Source organism: Rattus norvegicus, chromosome 14 (assembly GCF_036323735.1).
Source record: "Rattus norvegicus strain BN/NHsdMcwi chromosome 14, GRCr8, whole genome shotgun sequence".
NCBI classification, from domain to species: domain Eukaryota; kingdom Metazoa; phylum Chordata; class Mammalia; order Rodentia; family Muridae; genus Rattus; species Rattus norvegicus.
This window is the reverse complement of record NC_086032.1, coordinates 101,613,044-101,625,464: the sequence shown is the minus strand read 5'-3', so window position 1 is coordinate 101,625,464 and position 12,421 is coordinate 101,613,044. Positions and strand designations below refer to the sequence as shown.

Here is a 12,421-nt window from a genome sequence, read left to right as displayed (position 1 = left end):
GGGGGTTTCCATGGGACCAGAAGGGCCATGAATACCTGTAGCTGGAGTTACGTTTCCAGTTGATGTTTGTTTGATTTTGGACACAGGACATGTAGTCCTGCCTGTCCTAAAACTTTCAAGAGTTCCATCTGCCTCTGCCTCTGCCTCTGCCTCTGCCTCCTGAGTACTGGATTTAAAGACATGTGTCACCATACCAGCCCTTGAAGCTGGAGTTACAGGCAGTTATGAGTCACAGATGTAGGTGCTAGAAACTGAACTCAGATCCTCTGGATGATCAAAGTGTTCTTGTATACTGAGCGTCTCTTCAGCCCACACTTTTGCTACTCTTTTTTAATAGTTTGCTGGGGTGGGGGTGGGGTGTTTGCAAAGGTGCATGTATGAGTGTGTGTCCTTGAAGCTCCTTGGAGCTAGAGTTAAAGACGGCTATGAGCAACCACGAATGTCCTCAGCAGGAGCACTGTGGAATGCTTACTAAGCTCCTTCCGGAGTCCCAGCTATGTTTACTAAGCTCGTTCCTGAGTCCCAGCTATGTTTACTAAGCTCGTTCCTGAGTCCCAGATATGTTTACTAAGCTCGTTCCTGAGTCCCAGCTATGTTTACTTAGCTCGTTCCGGAGTCCCAGCTATGTTTCTTTTCTACATTTGAGGAATGTTAAACTATTATTTTCCAAAAATATCTATAAGAATCATAACCCAAGGAAGTGTTCATGATAAATGCATCAAAACACAAGTAATCCAAAAGAGAATCAATATCTGTAGTGCAAGGGCAAGAACGACTTGGAAAGTTCTACAGAAACTTAGTACTTAATAATGTGTGAGTATCTGCATGTACACCTGCAAGCCAGAAGAGGGCCCAAGATTTCACTATATTTCATGGTTGTGAGCCACCATGTGGTCGCTGGGAATTGAACTCAGGACCTCTGGAAGAGCAGTCAGTGCTCTTAACCACTGAGCCATCTCTCCAGCTTTAAACTTTTTTTTTTTTTAAAAGATTTATTCATTTATTTTATATAAGTACACTGTAGCTGTCTTCACACACACCAGAAGAGGGCATCGGATCTCTTTACAGATGGTTGTGAGCCACCATGTGGTTGCTGGGAATTGAACTCATGACCTCTGGAAGAGCAGTCGGGTGCTCTTAACCGCTGAGCCATCTCTCCAGCCCCAGCTTTAAACTTTTAAACTAAAATTTTAACCTCCAAATTTAGCTTCCGCTCAGATCTTTTTCTAAGATCCGGTCAGGAGGAGACTGCTTATAAGACAGTTCCGGGCAGAGAGAGCGCAGGTTGAGCAGACATAAACTGTTCCACTCATCTGAATCTGCTGCCCTAGAGACCAACATTCGAGAAGTAACCCTGATCTTTCTGTGAAACCACACCTTCAATTGTTAAATTAAAATTGAACAAAAAACAATTTTGATATTAATAATAATGATGATAGTTAATTTACCACAACATGATGTACTGACTAAATTTAATCATGTAAAAGTACTTCCAAACTAAAAAGTGCTTTATTATCTAGAAACCAGTCACTAAAACTAGACACCTGAGTCCGTGCACACACACAAGTATGATCACTACCCTCATCTTTCATGTCTCTTCTAAGAAGACGCAGAGAGATGACAAGTTTAGAGATTCCCACTTCCCATCCTCCTGTATATGTTAAATTAAACTTCACTGAATGGTAACAGTTCCTTAGTGATACTGAGCTTAAACAGTAATATGCCTGCTTATACTATACCGTCTGTCCATTACTGACATCACATTTACACACAGTTGCTATCAAGGTCTACACACTATCCTTAGTTTGTCTTTCTATTCCTGTGGGTAATTTATCAAAGTGATAAAATTACATTCCAGACAACATACCTTTTCTCCGCTCGGACTTTCTTCCCACAATGAGAACAAGTGTACATGTTGTCCCCTTCTAAGGTATCTTTAATAGTGACTTCATCAAGAGATTCCTATGTGTAGACCAACATTGGGAAGTTGACATGATTGACAGCATGCAATTTGATGAGAATACACAAAAAAAATCAATTTCCTTTTTGGTAAAAGGCAATTTCAAATTAAATTAATTTTTTTTTGGCTCATATGAAATCTAACTTTTAAAAAACATTTACCCTTTTACTGGGAAATAAGCAATTAGATAGTCTAATACTTAAAGAGCAAAAAAAGAAAAAAATGCATGGAAACAGCAATTTCTTCTTATGACGAATCTGTTGTGTGAGTGTGTGTGTGTGTGAGTGTGTGTGAGTGTGTGTGAGTGTGTGTGAGTGTGTGTGTGCAGCATCACTCACGTAGATATTCTTCATGTCTGCCACCTGGCACCTCACGGTATAAAACTCTTCAGCAGTTTGACTGACATGTTCACAATCCTGGATGATCAACAAGCAAAAATTAGCAGTTTATTACAAGTGTCCCTACCCAAAAAAAACCTTAAAAAACAACAAACAGATATACTTACCAAAGAAACAACATTGTTTGTTATGACACCTCCAAACAGGCTTTTGACAGTATTTTTCTTTAATACAAAACAAATCGGAGTCAGTGATTGAAATTCAAATTTCAATAAATTTCAGACAAATTTTCAGTATTCTGGCACTAACCAGTTCTGGAGACATTTCTTCCACTTTGGTAATGAGGTCTGTGAAAAACTCTGTCATATCCTTCTGCTCCCCGGTGTTCAGAGGCTGCTTATCCATCGTGTACGTCTTACAGAAAGGCCTAGGGTTGTATGCTTTGCACTCACTCTCCTGCAAGAGAAGGGAGGAAGAGACTCCAGGTGAGGAACGAATGAACACCAACAACAATCACACAGTGTGGAAACGCCATGTCCTCAGCACTTAGAAGGTGTAAGGAGAAGGACCTGGAATCCAAGGCTAAAAAATCAGGACCTCCTGGATTTACAAGAGACTCTAGCTCAAAAATGTAAGAACAAAAGCCAAACAATTAAACACTGAAACAACAACAAAATCTCTGCCCCAACAGAAAATAAGACAAACTCAAAACAACAAAGCAAGTGAGAACGTTTGTTCCCATCGCCACCCTCCCACCTCCCCCCACCCCCAACTCATGGTAGCCCAGGCAGACTTCAAAATATCCCGCTGCCTGTTTTAGACTCCTGCAAGCTAGGGCTGGAGGAATTCTCCACTACCGTCAGCTGAAGACAATTTTTCCAGATACGCCCTTCACTTCTCTTGTCTGAGTTGAATGGTATTTTTAGTTTAATGATCCAGATGTTGAGATTATAAAATTTATCTTATGAAATTATTATTGGAACTAAAATTTTAATTATAAAGCATAAAATAAACTTTTGCAAGCCAAGCAAATTTCCATACACTGAACTTTATGGAATTTTCTTTAAAGCAGCTCAGATCAGAGTTAGGAGTGAGGGCACAGTGTTGATCCCAGTGCTCAGAAAGCAGAGGCTGGGATACTGCTGAGTCTGAGGCCAGCCTGCTCTACGGCTGCTCCAGGACAGCCTGCTCTATGGCTGCTCCAGGACAGCCAGGCTAAACAGAGAAACCTTATTTGGCAGAGAGGGCTTGGTTTAAAGAGCAGTTTTGGATTCTGTCACTTCAAATGTGCTCAACCTCTCTTAAAAGGAAAGTTTAACAACCAGGGCACAGTGGTGCTGTGCCTGTATTCCAAACATTCACATAGCTGGGACAGGATTTTAAGAAAAAGATCCACATACACAGCAATACCCTGCCCTAGAATGAGGCAACATCAAAAAGAACCAATATATTTTCTATTTTATTTAGAAAAAGCACATTTTTTTCAGTCTGAGATTACAGGACACTAATGACGTAATCTGTACTGAAGATTCTAACAGGTAAAACTTAGTATCAGAAGGAGAAGAGAAACACAGAAACTCACAAATATTTTGTTGACTCTAAGACCTCTAGTTGATTAGACAACAGGAAGGAAATAGAGAAAAGGTCTGAAAAGCCTTATACAAATAACCATACAAATGGAAAAGCAGCTAGGTAATGGGCTTCAAGGGCTCAATGTGAAGCTGGTTAAGTAGCATGAATAAGACAATAAATACAATACATCCTGTAAAAAGAATGAAATGTTTTAAAAACTTCTCCTGCTATGAGATATGTGCTAAACTGTCAGCTCTGAAAACATAGATACAAGAAACAGTATATCTCCTGAATAGGCTATATTTAGGGATATATATATATATATATATGCATAGATACACACAGTAACAATTGGTGGGGGGAAAGACCAAGTGTTTGAAAGAGAGCAGGGAGGGATATATGGAAAGTTTTAGCGGTAGAAAAGGGATAGGAGAATTGTAATTAAATTATAATTTCAAAAAAATAACTGAAAAGGCATGCCGTAAAATTCGCTTTCTATTTTAATCTATGTGTGCGTGCACGTACTGTCTGCATAACTAGGGAAGAAAGCTGGGTTTACAAGCAACTGTGACTGACTGATACAGTGGGAGGGCAAAACTCAACAAATACGGCGAGCTCTAAACAGCTTTTAGTGAGGTCCCAATACAGAAAAGATCTTGTTGTTTCCAGTTTTATAACTTTTATTTACTTTTACTTTCTTTATATGGAGCCGTGTCTGCATGTCTGTCTGTGCACCAAGCACATGCAGTGCCTACTGTGGCCAGAAGAGACCATCAAATCCTCGGGACCTGGTTACAGAGGGTTGTGAGCTCCAGATGGATGCTGGGAACAGGACCAGATCCTCTAGGACACCAGCTAGATTCTTTTTCTCTTTTTAAAGATGTATTTACTAGTTTGTGTATATGAGTACACTATAGCTGTCCTCAGACACACCAGAAGAGGGCACTACAGATGGTTGTGAGCCACCATGTGGTTGCTGGGAATTGAACTCAGGACCTCTGGAAGAGCAGTCAGTGCTCTTAACCACTGAGCCATCTCTCCAGCCCAATCTAGTTTTTTTTTTTTTTTTTAAAGATCCATTACTTTTGCTGATGTGAAGATAAGACTTAAAAGGGACAAAGAGACACCAGTTAGAAAGTTTGTATAAAAGAGTTAAATCAGTGCAGTGGCTGGTTTCACATCAACTTGACACAAGCTAGAAATCAGCAGAGAGGGAAAACCTTAACTAAGAAAACATCTCCGTGAGATCTGGCTGTATGCAAGCCTGTGGGGCATTTTCTTAGTGACTGATGAGGGAACACCCAGCCCATCATGAGTGGTGCAATTGCTACACTTGTGGTCCTGGTTATATAAGAAGGCAGGCTGAGCAAGCCCCGAGGAGCAAGCCACTAAGCAGCACCCTCCATAGCCTCAGCATCAGCTCCTGCCTCCAGGATCTGCCCTGTTTTGGAGTTCTTGTCCTGACTTCCTTTGGTGACAAACAGTTTACTGTGCAAGTGTAACTTTCCTTCCCAAGTTGTTTTTGGTCATGGTGGTTTCCTTGAAAAGGCAACCAGTGACAGGAAAAACACAAGAAATAAAGGACAAATTAATAGAATGTAAGTAACTCAGTTGTGATTACTGAAAGTCTTTATTACAAAGAAGAAAGATAACAAAAAACTTTGTTTGAAAACAGGAAGTCGGGGTTGGGGATTTAGCTCAGTGGTAGAGCGTTTGCCTAGCAAGCGCAGGGCCCTGGTTTCGGTCCCCAGCTCCAAAAAAAAAAAAAAAAAAAAAAAAAAAAGGAAAAAGAAAACAGGAAGTCTAATCAACAAAGTCAGTATAATATTTATGGTCACTACCTTTACTTTTTGTTTAAAAAAAATCTTAATAGTTAATTTTGCAAATTTTTCAAACATACCATTAAATATGTAAACATTTTCTGGAGTTCCAGAAGAGTAGTCTTGTGCTTCATATCTTCTGAATACTGAAAGTCAAGAGGAAACAGTGAGAACATTAAGGGTGGCAGTGGACATGCCCAGAGACCTACAATGTGAATACTGCACCTCTTCATCCTTTCAGCTGTGTGGAAGGAAACACCTCACATTTCACTCTCTCTCTCTTAGAAAACTCAGGGTATCTCTCCACCACAATAAATACAATGACGGCCACTATGATGGAAAATTGAATATACACCAATCTTCTTAAAAACTGTTCTCTAGATCTCATACCTTATCGAATCACAAGAATAAAAAGCACTTCAAGAATGTAAATTCCCCTGTAGCGTTAACTCAATATTATAAATGACAACTCAGTATCAATTAATCATATCTGTTCTTTTTCCTGGAACAATAGACTTAAATCCTAAGACAGAATATTGTTCATGATTTTGTAAACAATCTAAACATTAACATACTACAATCCATGACTGGAGACTCTGCTATAATTAACACCCTGACTGCTTTTATCTATATTTTCATTTGGTTAATCTGTGTGCGCTGTACATATGCATGCACTGCAGAGGTCGACCTTCAGTGTGGACCACAGGAGCTGCCTTACTTCAGGATGCGTTGTCTCCCACTGGGACCTCCTGTATTTTGGCTAAACTGATTGATCAGCAAACTTCGGGATAGCCTCGTATCTGCCGTCCCTACATCCGGATCACACAATAGGCACCAAATACTTGGCTTTTAACATGGGTGCTAGGGGTCCAATTCAGAATCTTTTAGCTTCCACAGCAAGTGCTTTACCCAATCAGTCATCCTTCCCTTACAAAAAGAAAAAGAAAAAGGAAACAGAAAAGACAAGTCCTCGGGTCCGGTGAGGTAGCCTGTGTAGTGCTTTGAGTAAGGATGCCCCATAGGTTTGGGTCTGAATGGGTAGGAGGTGGCACTACTGAGAAAGGACTGAGAGGTTGGGATTTGTTGGAGAGGTGTCATTAGGGTGGGCTTTAAGGTTTCACAAGCCGAAGGCAGGCCCAGTCAGTCTCTCCTCTATAATCCAGATGAACAGTCAGTCTCTCTTCTATAATCCAGATGAACAACTCTCTCTCAGCTCTCAGGTCTGCCTGGGAGCCACCATGTCCCCTGCCTTAAGGATAGCAAACATAAAGCTCTGGGATTGTAAGCATGGCCCAATTAAATGCTTCCTTTTCTAAGAACTGACATGGCGTCTCTTTATAACAACACAACACTGACTACCACAGCCTGCAGCTTGTGGTCTTCCTACCATGACCTCTCACGTGCTGGAGTCACAGTGTCCGCCACTGTGTCTGGTGGAGAGCTAGTTCTCTTTTAGGAGAGATCCCAATACAAGTCAAACACTGGATAGATAAGCCTAAGTTTCAATTCAAGTATTAAAATCACTGTGAAGGGTAGAGATGGCTGCCGCTGCCTGTCAGCCACTCATTGTGAAGCTCCTGAGAGCGCCAGGCTCAGCGTCATACACCTGCTCTCTGTGCCAATCCGGGGAGAGAGAAAAGCAGCACAGCTTTGCCGTTTACCATTATAAATGATTAAGAAAATAAAAACCTGTGTTGCGCGCGCACACACACACACACACATATGTATATATATACACACACATATATATGTATATGTGTGTGTGTGTGTGTGTGTGTGTGTGTGTGAGTGTATAATTAATTGTAAAAGGTTTGAATAAAAGGGATTAACAAATTGGGAAAAATACTTAAGAGTATGTGTACTTTCAAAGACGGACCTAATATTTGAGCTTATGAGAAGTCATTTAAAATATAAATTTCCAAACTCAGTTTTCTTTTTGAAGACAGGCTCCGTCTTGGCAGCTTTGGCTGCCCTGTAACTCACCATGTAGTCTAGGCTAACCTCCCTGGTTTCTAAGCTAAAAATGCATACTTCCACATTCAACTAAACAAACAGATTTTAAAAATACGAAATGTTACATAGATTGAAATTCAATTTTAAAATGTATTTTATTTTTGATTCTGTTATATGTGAATGCATCTGGGAGCTCCAATCACAGATGGCTGTGAGAACCCTGATGAGGATGATGGGAAGTGCCCCATTTGTCCTTTGAAGAGGAAGTGCTAACCGTCTCTAGTATTAGCTCGGGTTTAGGTCTAACTGAACACGTTACTTTTTGTTAATGCTAACTGCCGACAGTGCTGGAACTTTAAAGAGTTCTTTAACATGAACAAAACAAACAAATAAACACCAAAGCGATGACCACACCATTATCTAGAGCGGAAGAAAAGCGCTGAGAACATGACTCTTTGGTAAGTCTTTGGTTTTATAAAGCAGTCCACGCTGGGCAGTGGTGCTGCACAACTCTGATCCCAGTGCTCAGGAGGTGATGCAGGAGGATCTCTGAGTTCAAGGCCAGCCTGCTCTACAGAGTGAGTTCCAGGACTGCCAGGGCTATATGCAGAAAAGGCCTGTCTTTAAAAAAAAAAAAAAAAAAAAAAAAAGTCAGGGGTTGGGGATTTAGCTCAGTGGTAGAGCGCTTGCCTAGCAAGCGCAAGGCCCTGGGTTCAGTCCTCAGCTCCAGAAAAAAAAAAAAAGGAAGAAAAAAAAAAGTGAGAGAGCCCACCCCTGACTTTATTAATTACTCTGCTGTGCTTGCAGAGGGAAGCCTCAAATAACTGTCTCCTGAGAGGCTTCTCATCAGCAGGGGATGGAACAGATGCACAGACCACAGCCAAACATCAGGCAGAGCTTGGGGAATCTTGTGCAAGAGTAAGGGAAAGACTGAAGGAGCCAGAGGGTACACCATAAGAAGACCTAGAAAGTCCACTAACCTGGGCCACGGGGGCTCACAGAGACGGAACCACCAACCAAAGAGCATGCAGGGACTGGACCCAGGCCCCCACACATTTGCAGAAGATGTGCAAGTTGGTCTTCAGTTGAAGCCAGGGCTGTCTCTGACTCTGCTGCCTGCCAATGGACACCCTTATCCTAACTGGGCCTTGGTGGGAGAGGAGATGCAGAGTCTTACTGGACTAGATACCCCAGGGTGGGGTGGTACCCAAAGGGGTCTTCCGTTCAGAGTACTGGGGCAGGGGATTTGTAAGGGTACAACTAGGAGAAGGACGGGGAAGGAGGGTGGCAATGGGATGTAAAGTGAACTAACAAACTGATGAAGCTGAACAGAGATCTCACTCACATCACTGAAGCACTAACTACGCACGCTAAACACACAAAGCCCACAAATCACTGTCCTTGGAGAATTCACACATGACAGTGGGAATAAAATCAAATATAGGAAAGAGTCAGAACAACAAGAGTTTCCTTTCCCATATATTCTTGATATTAAGCAATATATTATTATATCAAAATAATTATGATTTATGCAAACTCTTTAAGCTTGGGTTTACAGTTCGGACCTCTACCTTAGCAGTGAAGACAGCCTGCCTCGCCTCTGGTATCATATAAAGCTGCTGAATGGTGGAAGCCAAGTAGCAAGTCGCTCCAAGGTTAGTCAGGCCGACAAACCGGCATTCTGCACGCACGTCCTCATGAGGCCAGTAGTCCCACTTATAAGGTGCATGGGCTGCTGAGAAAAAGAGGGAGACGAGGCCCCAGACAAACGTAAACACATCTGGCTCTGATTGGCAGCTACTGCCTCCACTGATTACCTAATTAACATATAGAGAATTGTAATTTAAAATATTAACTGTATAAAAAACATTTTAAATCTAATTATGAAAATTCAGATAATACTCAGAGCTTTATTTTACTTGGTATTATATTACTTTATACAAAAAAGGCACAAATATCTAGAATACATAAAGGTTTTCTACATTTTTCTAATAAAAACCAATGCTGACTATTTTATCAAATGTGCATAACAAAGTGTGTGGAAAGCTGATGCTTTAATCAATGTTCTTTTGCCTTTCCCTTCTGAGTTCAATGTACATTTGCAAGAGAAAGAAGATGCTTACACTGCATATGCTGGGCCATGACCCAGTTGTGGACTAGCCTGTAGTTCTCCACAGACCCTTTGACCATCTCTACCAACAGGTCGTAGGCCGCAGCTCGAGAAGAATGGGACTTGCACTTTGGCTGCCGCCGGTCCTTTAGACTGGGCAGCAAAAACAGGAGATTGAAGACATCTCTTAAAAATTCCTAGGAGGTAAGAAAAAAGGAAGCACCAATTATATTCCAAACAAGCTGGACGACAGAACGCCTGACTCTGATTTACTAAGGTGTCAGACATCATCATCTGACAGTCTGACCAGTGCTCTTTCTCTTGAAGACAACGAACTAGGATGGACCCATCCTTTAGTTACTCCCCTACTGAAAGTTCACATCTATCCCGACAGATTATTATTGCACAGTATTATTATTTAAAGCCTTGTTATTCCCTATTTGCCAAGTCCTACTAATGCTTCTCCATCTGGTGAACAGCAAGAACAGAAGCACCTCACGCACCCTGAGTGCCAGCCATGCAGAAAAGCAGAAACATTATTAAGAACCTTGTTAGTAGTCAAAACTGCAATGAGAACTCTGTCAGCCTCCCAAGTGTCACCAGTTGACTGCAGTCAATTAATAGTAACCAGATGTTGAGCACATTCCAAGAGTTATAAACTGTTATTACTGTGGTAAAACAGTTAACTAAAAGTCATAAAAAGGGAATTTAGCGAGTGCTAGGACAGAAGATAAAATGTTCGCTGGGTTTATCTATACAAAATTTCACTAATCACTTAGTTATGGTTTTAAACAGTCAGAGAAGCTGTGGGCTGTGCTGGTACATGATTCCAGTCCCTGAAAGTCTAGCACTCACACATTTAAAAGAAATGACCTGGGATATTAGTCATAAACTGATCAGTGTTATTTCTTAAATACTGTTATCAATCAATAAAAACTAGTACAAAAATCAGTAACAAGTAAAAAAGGGGTTGTGGAGTTTGTTACAGAGAAGATGAAATAATACAAGTTTCATAGAACCAGTACTTTTGTGTATGTATGATGTATATGTATGTGCACACACTTTACACATACACATATATACGTTACATACACATTATATGTATATATTACACACATACATACACAATACACACATATACATCACACACACACGTCATGGTACCCTTTTGCTTACAGTGTATAATATAACATGATAAGTAACCTCAAGAAAACAGCTCTCAAAATGAGAAGTAATTTCTTCACTGCAGGAGATGAGAAAAGTACCAGTAACAGTCATTAGGAGTGGTAAATATTCAAGACACATTTCAAGTAGGCCTTAAAAATATGAAAGCATGAGCAGGAGAGATGGCTCAGTGGTTAAGAGCATTGACTGCTCTTCCAGAGGTCCTGAGTTCTACAGCAACCACATGGTGGCTCACAACCATCTGTAATGGGATCTGATGCCCTCTTCTGGTGTGTCTGAGGACAGCGACAGTGTACTCACATACAAAAAATAAATAAATAAATCTTTAAAAAAAAACATAGGAAAGCAGGTGAAACCATTACATACAGAATGATTATTACCAATTGATTCTAATATGTGAGGACTCGAGCGCAAGAGAAAACATAGGTAAAAACGTTTTCACACAGGAAACGTGAAAGTAGATATTTCCCTAAGTAACAAATTAAAATTTGTTTTTACATCCTAAACATATATTCTAAGCATCTTATTTTCACTGTTAATTTATTCAGAGCCCATCACCAAGTTCTAGCAAACATGGCTTTGTAAAGCAAAAGAGAACACACATCCAATGTAAAAAAAGCTTCAATTATGATTCATAAATATATTTTAAAACATACCTGTCCTTCTCTTGAAAATTTGAAGGGTGGTTTGTGCTTAATAACACTGGTTGCAAGCCTCAGAAGCCCTGAAAGCCCATCGTCTTCGAGATTACCATCCAGGTGATCAAGGATCTCTCTACTATGAAAAGAATACGAGCAAAAGATAAAATAAAGACATTGCTTTATCTTTGTTCAATAACATAACTGTTAACTCTGCATTAGATGTTTACCTTCGAATACAGTCAGCCAAATGTCTTGCCAAAGCATCTAAATCGAGGAGTGTTGTCTTAAGGCAAAAAGAAAATACAAAATTCAAATATAGATTTATATTTGATGTGTCACAAATTAGAAAAATACAACTTATTTCATTATATATAATAAAAGTCACATTAACTAGGTCATAAACTCGATGTACCTATTCTCCTACATAGTATCAAAACCAAACAAACAAACAAGAAAAGCCCCAAAACCTATGCTTTCAAGTGTATCGCTAACGGTCCACTAAAAAGAGCAGTGGTGTGTGACCTAAATCTTGGCATACAGGAGGCAAAAGAAAAAAGAGAGAGAAAACTCATGGTAGAGTATCACAGCCACAGTAGTAATTATAGTACAGCAGTAAACTCCTGAGAAGGCACTGGAAGTTTCTTCCTGACTTCCGTTAATAAGACACAATTTACACAATTTACTTGTAATGTGTATACAGTACACTATCCTCACTTCCTTTTTCCTATTGTCATTACCTTTGATTCACGCTTTAATGATAAACTAAATATTACAGTTAATTTCTACCAGTTTTAGTTTTAGATCTGAAAAAAATAAAATTAAACCAGACTTCATAGACTGAA

General features: G+C 40.1%; 1 protein-coding gene across 8 annotated transcripts in view; it reads right to left on the bottom strand.

The window, feature by feature from the left end:
- The window catches only part of Usp34 (ubiquitin specific peptidase 34), a 190,410-nt gene that overhangs the window by 52,055 nt on the left and 125,934 nt on the right, over nucleotides 1-12,421 (bottom strand). For 6 of the 8 annotated variants that reach the window (XM_039092231.2, XM_039092233.2, XM_039092232.2 and 3 more), the window contains 9 exons: nucleotides 11,807-11,862; nucleotides 11,595-11,715; nucleotides 9,767-9,950; nucleotides 9,215-9,378; nucleotides 5,771-5,836; nucleotides 2,608-2,754; nucleotides 2,466-2,522; nucleotides 2,299-2,376; nucleotides 1,868-1,962 (listed from right to left, as the gene is read on the bottom strand). In XM_039092231.2, the coding sequence (XP_038948159.1) occupies nucleotides 1,868-1,962; nucleotides 2,299-2,376; nucleotides 2,466-2,522; nucleotides 2,608-2,754; nucleotides 5,771-5,836; nucleotides 9,215-9,378; nucleotides 9,767-9,950; nucleotides 11,595-11,715; nucleotides 11,807-11,862 (968 nt within the window). The remainder of the gene's footprint in view (nucleotides 1-1,867; nucleotides 1,963-2,298; nucleotides 2,377-2,465; nucleotides 2,523-2,607; nucleotides 2,755-5,770; nucleotides 5,837-9,214; nucleotides 9,379-9,766; nucleotides 9,951-11,594; nucleotides 11,716-11,806; nucleotides 11,863-12,421) is intronic. The other 2 variants (XM_063273407.1, NM_001271196.2) reach the window with 1 other exon arrangement.